The 18,727-nt window shown below is 52.2% G+C and overlaps 1 protein-coding gene across 2 annotated transcripts; it reads right to left on the bottom strand.

Annotated features, from left to right (window-relative positions):
- Nucleotides 1–1,163: 1,163 nt before the first annotated feature.
- On the bottom strand, nt 1,164–18,083 carry ACCS (1-aminocyclopropane-1-carboxylate synthase homolog (inactive)). 2 transcript variants are annotated; one of them, XM_077862965.1, is made up of 16 exons: nt 17,967–18,083; nt 17,551–17,756; nt 16,610–16,894; nt 14,474–14,533; nt 11,848–11,918; nt 10,637–10,706; nt 10,065–10,131; nt 8,017–8,114; nt 7,414–7,491; nt 6,573–6,673; nt 6,085–6,174; nt 4,327–4,372; nt 4,073–4,214; nt 1,884–2,026; nt 1,623–1,776; nt 1,164–1,491 (listed from the first exon to the last, which is right to left on the bottom strand). In XM_077862965.1, the coding sequence occupies exons 3-16, from the start codon at nt 16,892–16,894 to the stop codon at nt 1,394–1,396; spliced, it is 1,503 nt and encodes a 500-aa protein (XP_077719091.1). In that variant the 5' UTR covers nt 17,551–17,756; nt 17,967–18,083; the 3' UTR covers nt 1,164–1,393. The 2 variants fall into 2 exon arrangements, with proteins under 2 accessions (XP_077719091.1, XP_077719093.1); XM_077862967.1 differs by lacking the exon at nt 17,551–17,756.
- Between the last annotated feature and the right edge of the window lie 644 nt (nt 18,084–18,727).

The raw sequence follows: 18,727 nt of genomic DNA, 5'->3' as shown, positions 1-18,727 counted from the left end.
CTCCATCTCTTTGAAACTCAGGGGAGATCTCACCTCATCTCTCAAATGGGAGATAATAATTTATCTTTTTTTAAGATTTTATTTATTTATTCATGAGAGACACACACAGAGAGAGAGAGAGAGAGAGAGAGGCAGAGACACAGGCAGAGGGAGAAGCAGGCTCCACACAGGGAGCCCAACGTGGGACTCGATCCCAGGTCCCCAGGATCACACCCTGGGCCGAAGGCGCCGCTAAACCGTTGAGCCACCCCAGGCTGCCCTCTAATGGGAAATAATAACATCAGCCTCCCAGGAATTGTCAAAGTTAGAAATAATGCACATCAATTACCAGCACAGTGTCTGGCACATAGAAGGTATTCAAGAAAAGACAAGGAGAAGGAATGAACGAATGAAAGGCAGAAATGTAGAGGAAAGCAAATCTTTTATCAAATGTTATGGTTTACAGAATACATACACTGACACTCTGTTAAAACAGAAACAAAGAAAGAGAAAGCTTTTCTACATTGGAGAAAAACAGAAACAAAGAAAGAGAAAGCTTTTCTACATTGGTGTCTGGTGGAGACACCAGAGAAGGGGCCTTAGCACACAGCTTTCAGGTCAGTTCAGAAAGCTCATTTGGGCTCTGAACTAAAGCACCCTGAGGATGGCATGAATGGCCCTCTATATACTTAGGGTGGAAAGGCAAGCCTTGGTTGGAGGTCCAGCCCCTATCTTCCCACCTTCCAACAGTCATGGCCAGATCACTTGGGTGTGAGATGGTCCGTGCAGGCAGCTCCTTGCCAGGAAAGAGAAGGAGGAAGAGCATCCCAGAGGCAGAGAAGCGCTTCCCGATCACCACCACAGAGTCCTGTTCACCGTGGTCCACCCAGAGGCCTGTCCCGGGTCCCAGGTGTCCTGTGGGCCCACATGGGGAGAACATCTGAACATAAGGAAGTAACTCCTTTCTCCTGGTAGTTGGGAAATTATCACTCTTGTTTATTTCTGGGCAGTAATCATTCTTCTCTGTGTTGTCCCTCTGACTTGTCCTCCGCAACGAAGGAGGAAGGAAGGTGCCATCAAAAGAAGGTACCAGTTGTTTTCTTTCCATGTCCTCAGAGGGGCTAACAGTTGTGGTTAGGAGCAGTCACGACTCCTCCATTCTGTAAATTACTCACAACAGAAGCTTCTAGTGTCTCCCAGTCGTGTTTAATAGAGGGGGAAGGGCCAGAACACAGCACAGCTGGAGGAGTCTCTCACCGCCTCTGAGAGAGGCAAGAAATGGTTCTTCTTCAGGGGCGAGGCCGCGTCGGGTACCCTCCTGCCAAATGCCTCATCCACCACCAGTCTTCGCAGCCCCAAGTAGCTCAGATTGGCGGTGGCTGCCAGGCCCTGCAGTCACTGGGCGATGACCAGCTCACCTGTGCTGGCTCCTTGGCTCCTGGCTCTGACGGGAAGACCGGGCTTCTGCTGCCTGGGATTTGCCCTCAAGCACCTGCCGGACCCTCTGCATCCCTGGGGAGGAGAAGTTAGCACCCTGGCTGGGGGGCGGGCAGGATGAGCCAGCTGAGGCTGCTAGAGCCACAGGTGAGACGAGAAGAGGGAGGACAGAATGAAGGGCATGGTGAGGAGGTGAGGTCACTCACCCAGGCAGAGGCGGTGGGCCTTGTCTGAAAAGACCAAGCGGAACCAACCAGGCTCTTTACACTCGAAGGTTTTGCCACAGGACAGCAGCACCTTGTTGTCCAAAAAGCAGCGCCAAAGCAGCATTTCCTCCTTAAAGGTGGCCTCGGGCAGGTACTGGGAGGGTGGAAGGGGTTCAGGCTGCAGATGAGACACCCCTACCCCTCCCCTGCCAGAGAGAGAGGCTTAAATTCCCTCCCGGCCTACAGCCCCACTTGCATTACCTTCCTCAGGTCAACCCAGATGAAGAAGCCTGCCCCACCGCTCAGGAAGGGGATCCCCAGGGCCCGGAGCTCCCCTGTGACATAGGTGTGGGCAGCCTTGAGCCGGGCATGGTTCTCAGGCAAGTACACCTGGTTGATCCAGTCTGTTTGGGTGAAAAGAGAAGCCAAAAAATAAATCTCTCATCAATCCTCTACTCTGTCCCATGAGTCTAAATGGTAACAAGAAAAAGGCCACGAGGGACACCTGGGTGGCTCAGTAGTTGAGCATCTGCCTTTGGCTCAGGTCGTGATCCTGGGGCCTTGGGATCAAGTCCTACATCGGGCTCCCCACAGGGAGTCTGCTTCTCCCTCTTCCTATGTCTTTCTGTGTCTCTCATGAATAAATAAATAAAATCTTTAAAAAAGAAAAGAAAAGGGCCACGAGCTGCCAAGACCCTTTCTCCAGCTTGTTGATGGGGAGGATGGGAATATTCAATGTCCAGTAAAAAGCCCCCAAAATCTAGATACCTGGCCTCACAGCTCCCAGCCTGCAGACTCAGAAGTCCCTCAGGGTGCAGACCCTAAATGAAGGATGGCCCACTCACACAGGGGTGCTTCCGAGTCACAGAGGCTGCAGTTCAGATCCTGGCCTGGCCACTCACAAGATGTGGGGCCTTTGGCTACTTCGCCTCCCCGTCCTCATCTTTTTTATTAACTTTCTCTAGTGTCTCATTTGATGAAGTTTTGGATTTTTTTAAATGATTTGACATTTCTTTTTTTTTTTTTTTGAGAGAGAGTGAGTGAGCAAGCTCAAGAGAGTAAGCGAGCGTGCAAGCAGGGGGAGGGGCAGAGAGAGGGGGAGAGAGAAAATCTCAAGCAGGCTCCACACCCAGCATGGACCCCAATGCGGGATTTGATCTCACAACCCTGAGATCATGACCTGAGCTGAAACCAACAGTCAGATGCTTAACTGACTGAACCACCCAGGAGACCCCCATTTGATGAGTTTCAACACATGTACAGATCTGTGTCATCACCCCCTGCAAGCAGGACACCAAACAGTTCCCTTGCTCCAAAGAACACCCTCGTGCTGTTTATAGTCACATCACTCCCCTGCCCCCCCACAACAATGGGTCTGTTCTCCATCACTCTGGCTTTGCCTTTTCCAGAATGTCACGAGAGGAATCCTACAGTCATGCCATCTTGTGAGACTGGCCTCTTTCATTCAGCACAATGCCTTTGAGCTTAGTCTGTGCTGCCCTAGATCTCACTGTAGAGTCGTATTCCATTGTGTGGACGTGCCACACTTTGCTCCCTCATTCATCCATGGGAGGACATTTTGGGGTGCTTCCAGTTTGGGGTGATCGTGAACAAAGCAGCTACAAATATTCCCATAGTGAATATTTGGTTTTGAGTGACCATATGGGTAAAGAGCTAGGAGTGGGATTGCTGGGCCATTTGCTAAGTGTATGTATAACTCTGCAAGTAACTGCCAGTTGCTTTGCAGAGCGGCTCTGCCACTTTACATTCCCAGAGCAGCGCGAGAGTTCCAGGATGTATAGGGTTTAGCACGTATAGGGTTTAGCAATTCAAGAGATGAAATGCTCTTGAGGATGCTCTGCATCCTCGCCAACACTTGAGGGTGTCACTGCTATTTTCAATTTCAGCTGTTGTAGCAGGTTAGAGTATCCAGCCCTCATTTCCTCATCTATAAAATACCAGGGAAAATACAGGAATATCTGCTTCCTAGGATTCTGGAATGAGATGGCGCGATGAGAATATCTAGCTCCAGTTACAGATCACCTTTGCTGGATCACCCCAAACTGGAACCTTGCTATTAAGACTCAGTATCTGAGACCCTCATAGGCAGAGATGCTTCCATTTAACCGTGTTCCCTTTGTAGCATCTACTCTCTTTTTTCAAATGCTCACAGATGATAATAATGAGTTCATGTTGACCAAGTAAGTGACTCTTATATGCCAGGTACTATTTGAGTTGACAAATCACACTAACTGAGGTTTGGGGAGGTGAAGGAAATGGGCCACACAGCCAGGAAGTGAGCAAGCCGGTTAAGAACCCAGATGTGGTCCTGGGGCTCTCGAACACCACCCTAAAGTCTTCTCATGCAAGAGGCACCCACGATCCCTGGCCAGTTCCCGACCAACTACAACCTCTCCCCCATTCTCAAGGGCCCAGGCCCAGGCAGTCACCACGGTCCTGGAGCAGCTGTGCCATCTGGTACTGGACCAAGCCACTGAGGCCATGATATCGGCAGAGGGAAGCCACCGCAGTGGCCACGTCCCTGTTTTCTGTGTACAGCGTGCCAAAGCGGAGCCCAGACATCCCGAAGTCCTACAGGAGAAAGGCACCCTAGGCAGTGGCCAGCCCTCCACAGAGGAAGCTGGTTCCACCCCCCTCTCTGCCCTCCCACCTCCCTGACACCCAAGGCCAGCCAGGAACCTACCTTGCTGGTCGCCCACATCACATGAGTCCTCTGGGGGTCAGGCAACCTGCAGAGAACAGTGTGGGAACAGAAGCAACACAGATCCACAGAGGCTCATACGTGTTTGGCTGAACAAATGAGGAGATGGATGAATCTAGTTCTGGTTCTGTGTGAAGCCCTGGTTTCATCTCTTGAATTGCTAAACCCTATACGTGCGTCAGAGCAAGGATCAGCAAACTACAGCCTGCACGCTAAACTGGGCCAGAGGCCTGTTTTTGTAAATAAAGCTTTACTGAAACACAGCCATGCTTTCTCACATACATCCTGTCTGTGGCCGCTTTTGAGCTATAAGGCAGAGTTGAGTGAGAGACCAAAGGCCTATAAAGCCTAAAATATTTGCATCTGATCCAAAACTATTTGCCAATTCCTGATCTAAAGCTCAGCTCAAGCTCCATTTCCTCAGACTTTCTCTGACCACCTCCCAGTAGACCAGGCCCACTGGGGACCCCAAACAGATCCCTTCATGCCTCCCCAGACTTCCCCTTTTTAGCACTTACAGCCACAATCAAATGACTGTGTATTTAGCTGCTAAAATGTTTTTTTCCTGGGGGCACCTAGGTGGCTCAGTTGGTTAAGTGTCTAAGTCTTGGTTTTGGCTCAGGTCATGATCTTGCAGTCATGGGATCAAGCCCCACATTGGGCTCTACCCTCAGCATGGAGTCTGCTTAAGATTCTCTCTCCCAGGCAGCCCGGGTGGCTCAGCGGTTTAGCGCCACCTTCAGCCCAGGGCATGATCCTGGAGTCCCAGGATCAAGTCCCACGTCGGGCTCCCCACGTGGAGCCTGCTTCTCCCTCTGCCTGTGTCTCTGCCTGTGTCTCTCATGAATAAATAAATAAAATCTTAAAAAAAAAAAAAAAGATTCTCTCTCCCTCTCCCTCCTGCTCACTGTCTCTCCCTCTTGCTCTCTCTCAAATAAATAAATAAATTTTTTAAAATGTTTTCTCTGGCTAGAAATAAAAGTTCCACGTAAGATGGGGCCTGTCTTTCTCATTCACTGTTGTCTCCCAGCACCTACCACAGTGGCTGGCACAGAGTAGATGACAAGTTGCTATTTCTCTGTGTCTCACTTTCCTAATCCATAAACAAACAGGAGTAACAACCATCCACTTGGCAGAGCCTCGTGAAAACCAGCTGAGAGAACCAATGGAAAGGATTTCACAGGGTCCAAAGTTCTGAACAAATACCAAGAACTGTTAGATTTGCTCAATGTCACATTTACAGACTTTACAGATGATCTGGTCCAAGAGTTTCCAAAGCTGTTTCAACCACAGATTCTTGGCTTGGACTAAATCTAATGAAAAAGCCCAAATAGCTAGAAGTGCTTGGCACATGCCTGGGGCTACAGACGGATTTGCTGAATGAATTAGTGAGTGAGTGGATGAATGGATGGATGGATGCATGCATCCATGGGGCTGAAGCTACTCTGCAGATAAGGGGAACAGCAACGGAGACCAGTTCCCACCCTTGCAGCCCTCTCCCCACCACCACCCCTAGGAATCCTATGCCTGGCCCCTCCTTGGAGCTCTCAGAGAGGCCACAGAACAATATGAAAATCCCTGATGTAGCCCAGCCATCCCATCTTCTCCTTAGAGGATCTGAGGACAGTGGGACCAGCTGGATGGAAGAACTACCCTAGGACAGGTCACATCCTATGGGCCACGCCACAAGGGGCCAGGAGACCGGGGTTGGAAGAGTCGGCTGTGGCAGGGCAGGCTCACCCTTCCAGGCTCAGGACACTGCAGTACGCTGCCGACTTCTCAAACACGGACAGCATGTAGACCTCATCCACCATCATATGCAGCTCGTGCCTGGAGGGGCAGGGAGTGGGGAGGAGACGGCTTGGTCTGGAGGCCGAATGTGTCCCCCAGGGTGGGGAGGCAATGACTCAGAAATCCAAGAGGACCACAGTTGAGCCCAAGGTTACTAAATTTTTTTCCAGACACACATTTCTTGCACCTTTTTTTTTTTTTTTTCAAACAGGAAGCCAGGCATACAAAGCAGATGTCAGCAGGGCTTTTGAAGCACCGTGGAAGAGGGGCCTTGGGTACCTCCACAGAAGAAGGGTACCATGAAGCGCCAAACAGTTGTACAGACAGACCCAGACTCAAGTCTGGCTCCACTCCTCACTTTGAGGGCCTGTCCCAAAGCCCCCATCAGTATCCTGGTCGGCCAGGATGTTTTGAGGGGTGACTGTGGGGTGCCTCACCTCTTGGCAAATTCCAGGTAGTCCCGCAGCTCTCCTGGGGAGTAGATGTCACCCAGAGGGTTGTGGGGATTGATGAGGATGAGACCTTTGACCTTCACACCCTGAAACCATCAGTGGGACAGAAAATGCTCAGCTCCTCCTGAAGGCCAGAGCCCGAATGGGGCCGATTGCTGGGCAGACTCCCAGGGAAATGTGATGGGAACAGGTTCATGACCCAATGTGATGCAAACAAGGGCAGAGAATTAGGTATCTGCAGCAGATATACGTATGTGCAAATGTGTGGACCAGGAAAGAAAAAAAAAAAAAAAGGCAGAGAACAAAGCCCAGAGGCAAAAATGCCCAAACGCCAGTACAGGTTGTCTTTGTTGGTAGAGTAATGGATAGGGGTTTTCCCTTTTAGAATTCCCACAGTAGGCACTTACAACTTTAATGACCATGGCAGGAAAGAAGCCATGGGAGTAGTACTTGTCTCTGTCTTTCTTCAGTAGGCCCCCACCAAGTGAGAGGGGAATCACGTCCTCGAATCACCAGGGAGACTGATGCACTACAGACCCCTAAGCCCCACACTTGACCCACTGAGTCAAAATAGGGTGGAAGAGGGGTGGAGGTGTTAAGCTCCCTGGTTGACTCTGTAGACGTACGTCTGAGTCTTGCTCTAGTGGGAAGACCTTCCATGGGTATGCTCCTGATTGGCCCTCCAGAATGGTTCCCTGTGACCATCTGAAACCCCAACCCCGTCGAGGAGGGCCAACCTTGCTCCCAGGATGAGATCGGCCACAGGAAGTCTGCACCCTGCTCAGACCCATCCCTCCCAGCCCTGGGTTTGATTGGACTCCCAGACCTCAGAATGAGCTCTTTGCAGGGCCATCTCCAGCTTCTCCACTGTGAGCTGGAAGGGACGTGTGTCCAGCCCAGTGACCTGGGGAAAGATGGAGAAAAACCAGCAGCCAAATTCACCGATCCCCCAAACCTGAACTTCTGGGATCTCTCCTGTTATCTCTAGCCTCCTAAGAATAGTCTCTGAAGAAACTCTGACAAGTTCACTCCTCCCAGTGCCCCCCTTCTCCACCCCATTATATCAGGGACATCTCATCAGTCAGAGTGGGGAAGAGCCCCCATAGATCCTCTGACGGGATCCAAGAACTTACAGGCTGAGGTCTGCTTTGCCCTGTCCTCACCCCGCCATTTTGCTGTAGTCTCCCTGGGGCTGCCCTTGGCTTCTACCCTAAACCTGGAGACCTCAGAGCCAGGACCTGGGGAGCCCCAAGGGAACCCAGGTTATGGACAGCCATGGGCAACAGAAGGCTCTACTCCCCTTCCAGCCATAACCCCAGAGCCCTCAGCAGGGACTTCCTCCCATGACTCCCCTCAAATTCAGAGACAGGAAAGTCTTCACCTCTAGGAAGAAGGCCCAGGCCTTACCTGGGTTCTCAGGAACTCTTACCTCACTGTCCAGATGGACACAGACCAGTCGGACATTGCCATAGAGACAGACATGCTGTGTGATGGCTCCATAGTAAGGGGCGGGGATCAGGAAAGCCTCTGAGGGCAGGAGTGGGCCAGCGCCTGTCACCCTGTGGCCAGAACACCCAGTCCCCCATCCACAGGCTCCACGTCCCTCCCAGCTTTCCATGTCTTTGGGAGAGCATTGGGGGTACACTCCATCTTTCAACTCCCAAGCTCTTTCTAACATTTGGATTCCCTGAGATCAGTCCCTTTTCTGATCATCAGTAGCTAACGTTTACTGAACACTTACTACATGCTGGGAACTGGGCTAAACGTGTATTTGTGTGTTATCTCATTCGATCCTCGCAATCACTCTATGACATCAGTACTATTCTCACCCTAACTTTACCAAGGAGGACACCAAGCCTCAGAGGATCCCACTGAAGCTCTCCACCTGCTGGGCCCCTCCAAGCACAGACTGGGATCCAGTGAGTTGAAGCTGCCGGGGGATCCGGGCAGCTTCAACAAACGTGACAACATACAGAGCTGCCCAAAGATCAAGTTTGTTCAGGAGGAGTGGACCCTCCCTGTACAGGGGACACGCAAACACAAGGCTGAGCCATCTGGCAGGGGTGGGAGGGGGATGTCATGCAGAAGACTCTCGCCATGGATGGGGGTGCTGATAATGACCTCCAAGGTCTACCCTATTGCGGAGGCGGGCATTCCTCCAGTTCTGAAGAGGATGCATGGTCAGGCTGCCCTCCCTTCCTATCTGCCCCACTCACAGCTCTGGGAGGGGCAGCCTCTGTCCTACATGTGCCCTACCCCAGCCACAAGGAGTGGACCAGATGTAAACCAGGGACCCAAGGGAGCTGATCCGCTGGCGGCCAGACACCCAGCACGTGCTCTCTCCCATGATGTCACTCCGGGAAGCAGAGACACTCATGAGATGAGGAGGTGCATCTGAGCAGATGGAACTGGGGCAGCTACCCTGGGCCACGTGGGAGGCGAGGAAGGTCCAAAGAGAGGCTCGCATGTACAAAGGGGAGGAGGAGGGACTGCACACCCCTGTGAGAGGTGGAGAGGGTGACACTGATCCCACTCTTGACGGTTCTCAAATGGGGAGGAATTGCCTAGCCTGTCCTTGTGATGAATCTTCATCTTGTGGTTCAAATCCTGGTTCTGCTCTCTCACTATATGAATTTGACAAGTTACTTAACTCCCTGTGCCCTGTGTCCTCCTCTGTGGAACGGGGAAGGCACAGAGCCTGGCTCAGAGGGGAGAAGTGAGGATTAAATGAGTCTATGTGTAAAGCCCTAGGCCAGTGCCTGTAACATAGCACGTGGTCAGTAAACTCTACCCATGTAATCACCGTCAGTGAAGCTGGAGTGAGTGGGCCTCTATTCTGGCGACAATAACCCCTGGCCATGACCCGCTCTCTGGCCAACTATGGCTCCTGTAGCAGACGCTGCTGGCTGCCTACCCAACAGCCATTCCAGTATTCTGGCTAAGAGAGCACCAGATTTCCCGGATATGACCTGCAGTAAGTCTGAGGAAGGTGGCCTATCCCTGGCCCTTGGGGATGAACCACTTTTGGTTTCAGTCAATTGTGGTTCTTATCCTGTTTGCCAGGGACTGCTTGGGGAATGGGTTTGTGAGTCAGTTCTGGCCAATAAGACATAAGGTGGGCTCTGCTGGGACTTTTTGGGGGGAAGAGTATCTCTCCTGCCCCCTGCCAATAAAAAAAAGACACAGGCAGGACACAACCTTACCCTTTCTCCCTACTTTAGACCCACTGTCATGAAAGGACACGACAGCCATCACATGAAAGGAAAAACCAAGTTCATCACAGAGAGAAGGCCAGAACCCTGGCATCATGTTGACCTCCTCAGAAACTGCCAATATCCGAGTATCTCGTCAAGCCCTGATTAAGCCCCCTGCAGTCTAGTAGTCTATTATGGCCGAAAGCATCGCAAAAGACAGGCAACTGTGGACACTGCAGGCATAGGGCAGCGCCCCGTGCAGAGCAGGCCGTGGGTCACTTACCCCCCACCTCACACAGCACTGTGGCCAGAGCAGAGAAGAGGGAGGCACAGCCATTCAGAACAACCACCTAAGGGTGACACATCCGTGTGACAAAGATGAGTATCTGTCCAGGAGGAACAAGGATCTCCAGCTGCATCCGGGCTAGCGGTTGTGAGGGTAGGGGAACAGGTCCCATCTTGGTGCCCTCTGTGGCTCTGTCATGGCAAAGCCACCAGGAGAAGCTGAAGGCCTCTCCTGCCTAACAGCCCAGTGCATCTGTGATTTATTCTTTGGACTGTGCTCTAGGTCAACAGAGCAAGGGAGAGGGGGCTGGCCACTCCAAGTGTCTTGCCTCAAGATGTGGAGGCAATGAGGGACCATAGAACAAACTGGAACAGAAACTGTATCCAAATTATATCCCCTAAATATCTAGGATGAGGAAGAAAAAGGGAGGAGGTATTCCTAATTCCACCTGGAATCAAGTCAAAACTGAGTGAAAGGCAGATCCCAAGCCCATGCTACCCCTACCCACTGTCAAAAGTTGGGGGAGGTGGGCAGAGGAGCAGGGGAGAGCAGAGCAGGGGGCTACTCACGTTCTCTGGTTTAAGGGGTGCAGGGCTCTTGCAGTAGAAAGACAGGAATCTGGCCACTTCCTCCCGGAGACTAGAGATCAGACAGAGATGGGCAGTGCTCGTCATCCCCGACCCACAGCCCATCCCAAAGCTCCTCTGGTCAATCCTCACCCAGATCCATTATCCTTCTCTGGCTTCCCACGAGGGCAGCGGGGTCAGTGTGGCCTCCGCATCTCAGGCCCATCAGCCCTCCACCTCACCACTACCTACACGCATGCAGACTTGCATTCTCTGTAGTTCTAGGACAGGACCCACCACCTAATCTGCAGGCCTCCGGGATACCAAAAATAACACTCCATCCACATGTAGCTCTAACTAATAACAATGCTATCATAACAATAACTATCGTCAGAGTCACTGTTGCTAAGTGTCATTGAGCATTTACATTATGCAGGAGTTAGGAGTTACTCAGGGAACTTTACTCCTTCAATCTTCCCAACAATCGTACGATGCTATTATTATTGTCATTCCCATTTCACAGAGAAACAGGCTCGAGGGAAATCAGTCACTTGCTGCTCAGTGGCACAGTTCACTCCCAAGCCAGCGGGCTGTCTCCAGGGCCTACCATCCTAATTACTGCAGGAACATGCGCTTTGGAATCAAGTCCTGCTTGGCCACTCACTGCCCTTTAGGACAGCAGCTGCCCCTAGCAAGTGCTCAGTCAGTACAAACCCCAATTAGCATTATTTACCATGTTGCTCTTACCAGGAGGAAATGCCCTAGCCGGCATCCCATCCCACAACACTGATTCTGGTTCATCTAAAGCCACTGAGAGCATGGCGACAAAGGCTCCATGCCCGAAGGCCCCCCACATGCCTAAGACCCAAGAAACCAAGCTAGGGAGCTCCTGAGCTGGGTGAGACGACCACACGCTCTCTCCCTGCAGATGCTCCAGGAGACCCCACGACTGCCAGGTCTCCAGGACAGGCCCTCAGCCTCAAGCAGGCTTTCTCTACCTGCCATATTCACATCTGGGGCAGGGTCATTATTTGTTGTGGGGGCTTTCCTGGGCATTGTAGGAGGTTTTGCAGCATCACCGGCCTCTACCCAGGAAATGCCAATAATACCTCCTTCCCAGTTACGATAACCATAAGTGTTCCCAGGTGCCCTATGTCCCCTGGGGAGCAAAACCACCCTGGGCTGAGAACCACTGGCCCATGGCAACTACTTACAACAGATGTCCCCTCCAGTCAGGGTACTGCAGCAATGATGGCTCCACCCGCAGCATGTCACTCTGACTCAGCTAGGGACAGAGGGAAGAGTGGGGCTGAGTATCTGACTCTCGATTTCTGCTCTGGTCATGATCTCAGGGTCATGAGATCGAGCACCTGACTGAGCTCCTTGTGGGGCTGCTTGGGAGAGTCTGCTTGGGATTCTCTCTCTCCCTCTCCCTCTGCCCCTTCCCTTGCTCATATGTTTGTGCTTGCATGAATGAATGAATGAATGAATGAATATACAAACATATATATTTAAAAAATTAAAAACCCAGAGGGGTGGATTTGTAGAGGCAGTGATAGACCATGCTACTAGGCTTCTCGTTGGGGTGACACAAGGGGTCCTAGCATTGGGTGCCATCCCCTCAGTGTTGGCTCCAACTTCTGGAGGGATTCAGGCCATTGTGTTCCTGGCTCAGTTCAACCCTATGCTTTGGAAAATGTGGCCATTTTGGGATGCCTGGGTGGCTCAGTGGTTGAGCATCAGCCTTCAGCTCAGGGTGTGATCTTGGAGACCCAGGATCAAGTCCCACATCGGGTCCCCAGCAAGCATGGAGGACTCCTTCTCCCTCTGCCTGTGTCTCTGCCTCTCTTTCTCTCTCTCTCATGAATAAATAAATAAAATATTTTTAATTTTTTTTTAATGCAACTGTTTCAGCAGCCTGGGTGGCTCAGCAGTTTAGCACCGCCTTCAGCCCAAGGCGTGATCTTGGAAACCCAGGATCAAGTCCCACATCGGGTCCCCAGCATGGAGAACTCCTTCTCCCTCTGCCTGTGTCTCTGCCTCTCTTTCTCTCTCTCTCTCTCTCTCTCATGAATAAATAAATAAAATATTTTTAATTTTTTTTTTTTAATGCAACTGTTGCAGCAGCCTGGGTGGCTCAGCAGTTTAGCACTGCCTTCAGCCCAAGGCGTGATCTTGGAAACCCAGGATCAAGTCCCACATCGGGTCCCCAGAATGGAGAACTCCTTCTCCTCTGCCTGTGTCTCTGCCTCTCTCTCTCTCTCTCTCATGAATAAATAAATAAAATCTTTAAAAAATGCGGCTGTTTCGACACCATCCCCACCCTGACCTGATGCTGGGTAACTCCCAGAGCATCGCACACACAGTGCCAAGGAAAGCCAGAAGTCTTGAGAAGGGAACCAAAGGAAGAAAGGCAATCAGTCACTTGGACACAACTCCAGCCTTCTCCCTCTCCCCTTCTGCCCATAGAGCTGCCCTGTCTAGTCGAAGGCCGCTAGCCATGCGTGTCTGCTGAGCACTTGGAGTGTGGCTTGCCTGAACTGAGCCAACTCACCGGATTTTAAAGACTTGATATGAAAACTACGTAAAATATGCCAATTTTTTACATTCATTACATGTTGAAATGGTTCTATTTTGGATATATTAGGCTAAATAAAATATATTCCTCGGATGAATTTACCAGTTTCTTTTTACTTATCTAACAGGATATTTTAAATTATATATGTGGCTCACATTTTACTTCTGTGGGTCAGTGCAGCAGGGAACTGGTAGGTAGACCATGCCTTTTGAGCCCCCTCCCTATATGCCTCTCCCCTTAGGTCTTAGATTTGTCTCCCTTGGAAATAAGTTCCTTTGGGTCAGCCGTCACTCCCACCACAAGCCCAGACTCTGAGTCCGTGGCCTTGGAAAACACATTTATCAGGCATATTTAGTGGTTTGCTAGAGATGGCTCACACCAGTTCAAGAAATCTACTTAGTAAGTTTCCAGGAATTTTACAGGCTATGCTAAAAAAATTTTTTTAATTAAACTGTATAAATGTACAAATAAGTACACTGCATTAAAAAACACCAGTAATAAACGAAGGTAATAACTAAAACATCACTACTTCTGATTATGTCACTACATTCCTACATGTGCTCTTGAGGTTATTTCCATCTTTGTGTCTAGATGGTGGGGATACTACATAATGGGTGCCACAACCCCTTTTTTCCCAACTTTGTGTGCAGAGAGGTCATACCCATGGCTTGAAATCAGCCACAGTGGAGGTATTTACACTATGGGAATTGGCAAAAGCTACAAATCAGAGTCCTCCCTACCCCAGAGCCAGTTGTTAAATACTGATCACACCCCACTGAATGCTCCCTATCCCACCCCCACCCCATGAGAGCAGGACCCAGCCAGCAGCGGGAGGGACTGAGTGTGGGGAAGAGGTAAAGAAGCAGGATCCAGGGATCCCTGGGTGGCGCAGTGGTTTGGCGCCTGCCTTTGGCCCAGGGCACGATCCTGGAGACCCGGGGTCGAATCCCACGTCAGGCTCGCTGCATGGAGCCTGCTTCTCCCTCTGCCTGTGTCTCTGCCTCTCTCTCTCTCTCTCTCTCTGGGTGACTATCATAAATAAAAAAAATAAAAAAAATAAAAAAATAAAAAGAAGCAGGATCCAAATAGGGAAGTGACTCACCCAAGATCACAGAGGTTGTCCCTGAGACGGACCTGGAACCTGGGTCTCCTGGCTCAGGCCAGGACTGCTGAGGCAAGCAGCAGGCTCTTATCAGGGAAGTGTTCCAGGGAAATCCAAGAAAAGACAGTCCCTGGGAGCTGCTGATGCCACTAGGACTTACCCGTCTGGATAACAGGTCAAAGCAGAGTTTATTCTCACTGGTGCCCAAGTTAATGATGCCCTGGAGACAGAGAGACGGAGGCAGGGTGAGCACAGCCCAGGGGTCCCAAAGGATGGCCCGAGGAGCACACTGAGTCAGGAAAGCAAAGAGGGAGTAATCCTGCCCCTCCAAACACCCTTCCTTGTCCCACCTCCACTCAGCTCCCTGGTCCCATCTTCACATTTCTAAAGCTCTATTAATGCCATCTCCTCCAGGAAGCCTCCCCAGAACCCGGCCTAGAAAGGTATATCTTTTCTTCTTCTGGAACCCAAAGCTCTTGATCTGTTGCCCTTTAGAGCACCCCACTTAGTCTCTGCTTCCAGGTCACAGGGACCAATGTACATGCTTTATCTCCCCCACTGGATGATCAGATCCCTGAAGGCTGGATGCATGCCTGAGACACCACTGTATCTTGCAAGAAGATACATGTTTACAGTACAAGAGAATGTACAAAGTAAAGCAGTGCTGCGGTACCTTCTGCAGTAGAACAGAAACAGGGATACCTGTCAGCCAAGAAGGGCTCCCATGGGAGACCCCGGGCAACCACACAATACTTTGATCCCACCCACGAGGCAGTGTCTCCCAGGACCTGGAGGGGGAAAGGCCCACCTCAAGCTGTCCCGCAGAGTCCCCAGGGAGGCTCAGGCACTAGAACTGCTGACCCCTGAGAAACAAACCAGTAGGCGCCTCTGCTTACCATTAATCTGTCCACAAATCCTGCCACTTCCACCTTCAAAACAGGTGGACAGCCCAGTCCCTTATCACCCTCCATGGCTAAGACCCCAATGGAGCCACCAGTGGAGCTCCCCAGTGGAGTATCTCATCTCTGTTCTTGCAAAGGCTGCCCTCTTCCCTTGCTTGCCTGCACTCACCCTACCCTCTACACGGTAGCCACCCCCCAAGGCATCTTCTGAAAACCAAAATTAGATCATACTCCTCCTCCTCCCAACACCTTTTATCTTGCTCTGTCCAAACTCAGAAGCCTGTTGGCATTCCATGAAGCCCCACAGGGTCTCCACCCCCCCACCCCCCCACCCCTGATCCTTCTGACCTCATCTCCTGCCAGTCGCCACTACATTCCAGCCACACTGGCCCCTGGGCTGTCCCTTGAACTCATCAAGCACAGATCCACCCTGGGGCCTTTGAACCCACTCTTTCCTCTGCCTGGAACATTTTCCCCCAGGTCTCTGCAGGGCTCACCTTGACAAGCAGCCCCTCAGATGGCTCCCAGGGAGCAATCCCCACCTCTTGGTATCCACACCCTTGTGTAATCCCTTCTCTGAGACTGTGGGCAGAACCTAGTGACCCGCTTCTCAGGAGGGGCAGATGTGACATCTTGTAAGAACAGGTTATGAGGTCTACAGCTTCTATCCTGGGTACTCATGGTGTCTCATTCTCTCTTGGATCACCTGCCCTGGGGGAACCCAGCTGCCATGTCATGCGTGAGCCAGTCCCATGGAGATTCCTGTGTGGCAAAGGACCGGGCCTGCCAACAACCACGTGAATGAGCCTGGAAGCTATCTTCTCTCCTGCCCCTCAACCAAGTCAAGCCTAAGATGAAACCATGACCCTGGCCTCACTGCAAGTTCACAGAAGATTCTGAGCCTGAGGCACCTGCCCAGATCCTGAACCCCAGAAATTATGAAACGTTTCGTTTCAGCTGCTGAAATCTAAGCTAATTTGTTACACAGCAACAGATAACTAATACAATCCTTCACATTCTTCGGGTCTCCACTTGAACTGTCACCTTAGGGAAGTGGCCCTCTGTGACCACCTTACATAAGACAGCAATATCCTCAGACTACCCTACCGTTCTCTATCCTCTTTACCTGGCTTTATAAGTGGCTATAGCACTTAGCACCACATATTACAGGGATTTTTTTTTTTTTTTTTTTTTTTTGCCTGTTCTCCATCTGCCTCCTCCACTAAAACAAAAATCCCATGAGCACAGGAACTTTGCTTTTTTTTTTTTTTTTTTTGCTCATAGCTGTAACCCCAGCATCTAGAACAGGCTAGGTGCTACCCTCTTGGTCAAGGTAGGGCATCCCACCCTACAGTCTCCCCTTGGGTTCCAGTGGAGCTGGGGGTCTCACTCACACTGGGGTTCTTATCCTCATCATACTCGTCCATGTGGTAGGTTCTGTAGCCCTCCTCCGCTGAGTCCCAGAACCATTTAATGATGCCTCCTCTAGAGGACAGGTAGGAGCTGTTAGAGGAAAACATGGCAGCGGGATCGCCCACCGCACAGAACTCTGGCAGCTTCTGGTCTGGTTTTCTGGAGCATTCTCTTTCCAGACCATCCCCATAATTACTGTCCCGTGTGGAGGCTGAGCCCAGACCAGTGGCAGGTGCCCTGGATTCTTCCTGAGGCAGAGTGAACATCTGCAAAAAACACAGAAGCATTCAGGGACTGAATTAAGCATTCAGAAAAGAAGGGCTTTTCACAGTAGCAAAACTGAATGGGGAGTCATGAGGCCCTTCCCATTCTCCATAGACCCCTTCCTTTATGTTTAGTCACCCTTTCCTGTGTCCCTTACCAGTCGTAGCCATGTGTGCAATGTCTTCAACAACTCAGTTCTGCTAACCATCTATTCAGGGCCAGGGGACTACCCTTGCTACTTTTATATGAATGTAACCTTATAGCTGCTTTCGCTAGTTTTACATTTACGGGGTTTTTCATTCTGCAGCCTAAGGGATCATCCTCGTTCCTTTTCCGTTCTTGCTGACCTCAATTAAAATAAAAAAATAATAATAATAAAAAACAGGTTAAAATTTTCTGACTCAAAGCAGAAAGAGCCTGGAGGCCCAGGGGCTTTGCGGTGATGATGTCAACAGGGCTAAAGGGCAGGAGATTGCCCGGTGATCTGGCGCGGATGGTGTGTAAGGACTAAGGGCAGGACTACGGGGGGCGGGGCGGGGCGGGGCGGGTCTCCCAAATTCAGGCGCAGCCAGGTGGAGGGGAGCACTGGTGCCAGGGGAGGGGGGTCTCCTCCTGCCAGCGGCCGTGAGCCCTCCACTTTCCAGGCCGGTGTCCTCACCTGCAGAGCGCGGTAGAAGCACAGGGCAGCGGAGCCTATAAATGTCACGAGTCACGGTGGGGGTCAGCCCTGGTGGCGCAGCGGTTAGCGCCGCCTGCAGCTCGGGGCGTGATCCTGGAGACCCGGGATCGAGTCCCACGTCGGGCTCCCTGCATGGAGCCTGCTTCTCCCTCGGCCTGTGTCTCTGCCTCTCTCTCCCCCTATGTCTATCATGAATAAAGAAATAAAATTTAAAAAAAAAAAAAACGAGTCACCGTGGGCTAGACGCTTGGAACAGACCCTGGCTCCAGGCTCCCCGACCCCCGGGGCGCCCCGGCTGCACACTGCGCCCCCGGACCCCGGACCCCCGGCCCCCCGCGGCCGGGCTCTCCCGGGCTCACCCCGCGCCCCCCGCGGCCGGGCTCTCCCGGGCTCACCTCGCCCCCCGCGGACGGCGCAGGCCGCAGCACCCGCAGCGCGGCGGGAGCGGGGAGGCAGGCGGGGCCGGGGCTGCGCGGGGGAGGCTCGGCCGCGGCGGGAAGGCGGCCTCGGAGGGCGGCGGAGCCTCGCGAGACCAGACGCGGCCGCCCCGGGGCGAGGAAGCGCGAGCGGCGCCGCCCCCTGCGCTCGGCGGGCGGTGCAGTGCGGGGTCGCGGCCCGGGCGGCGCTGGGGAGGAGGCGCGGACGCCCGGGCGTGACCCGCGCGCTGCCGGGGGCTCCCCGACCCGCTGGGCGCACACCCGCCCTCGGAACCTGAGGCCGCCGCTGGCCGCCGTCTCCTCGTCTGGCACGACCTCCCGGCCTCAGTTTCCCCATTTTGAAGCCCTTAGACTCACGGAGGCTACTCGGCCAGTGCGTGCCTGCTTGCACTCGTGGAGAAGGCTCGCTGGGTTAAAGCGAGGGCATCCTTAAAACATCCCCGCCCGGGACGCCCGGGGGGCTCAGCGGTTGAGCGCCTGCCTTTGGCCCAGGGCGCGATCCTGGAGACCCGGGATGGAGTCCCGCACCAGGCTCCCTGCACGGGCCGGCTTCTCTCTCTGCCCCTCTTTCTGTGTGTGTGTGTGTCTCTCATGAAGAAATAAAATCTTAAAAAAAATAAAAATCCTGCCCCTGTGAGAGTTTTTCTGCTGGCATTTGAAATTCACCTCCTTTCGCTCCATGGGGCATTTGTTGAACTCTGACACCGACCCTACACGTT

The sequence above is a fragment of the Canis aureus genome, chromosome 21 (genome assembly GCF_053574225.1).
Source record: "Canis aureus isolate CA01 chromosome 21, VMU_Caureus_v.1.0, whole genome shotgun sequence".
NCBI lineage: Eukaryota > Metazoa > Chordata > Mammalia > Carnivora > Canidae > Canis > Canis aureus.
The sequence above is the reverse complement of the archived record's forward strand: the minus strand, read 5'-3'. Positions and strand labels throughout refer to the sequence as shown.

Coding starts and splice junctions, on each gene's coding strand:
- ACCS (XM_077862965.1), bottom strand. CDS start 16,894: ATGTTCACTCTGCCTCAGGAAGAATCCAGGGCACCTGCCACTGGTCTG. Junction 10,132..10,636: donor CACCCCTTAAACCAGAGAAC/GTGAGTAGCCCC, acceptor TGTCACCCTTAG/GTGGTTGTTCTGAATGGCTG. Junction 8,115..10,064: donor AGTGCTGTGTGAGGTGGGGG/GTAAGTGACCCA, acceptor TCCTGCCCTCAG/AGGCTTTCCTGATCCCCGCC.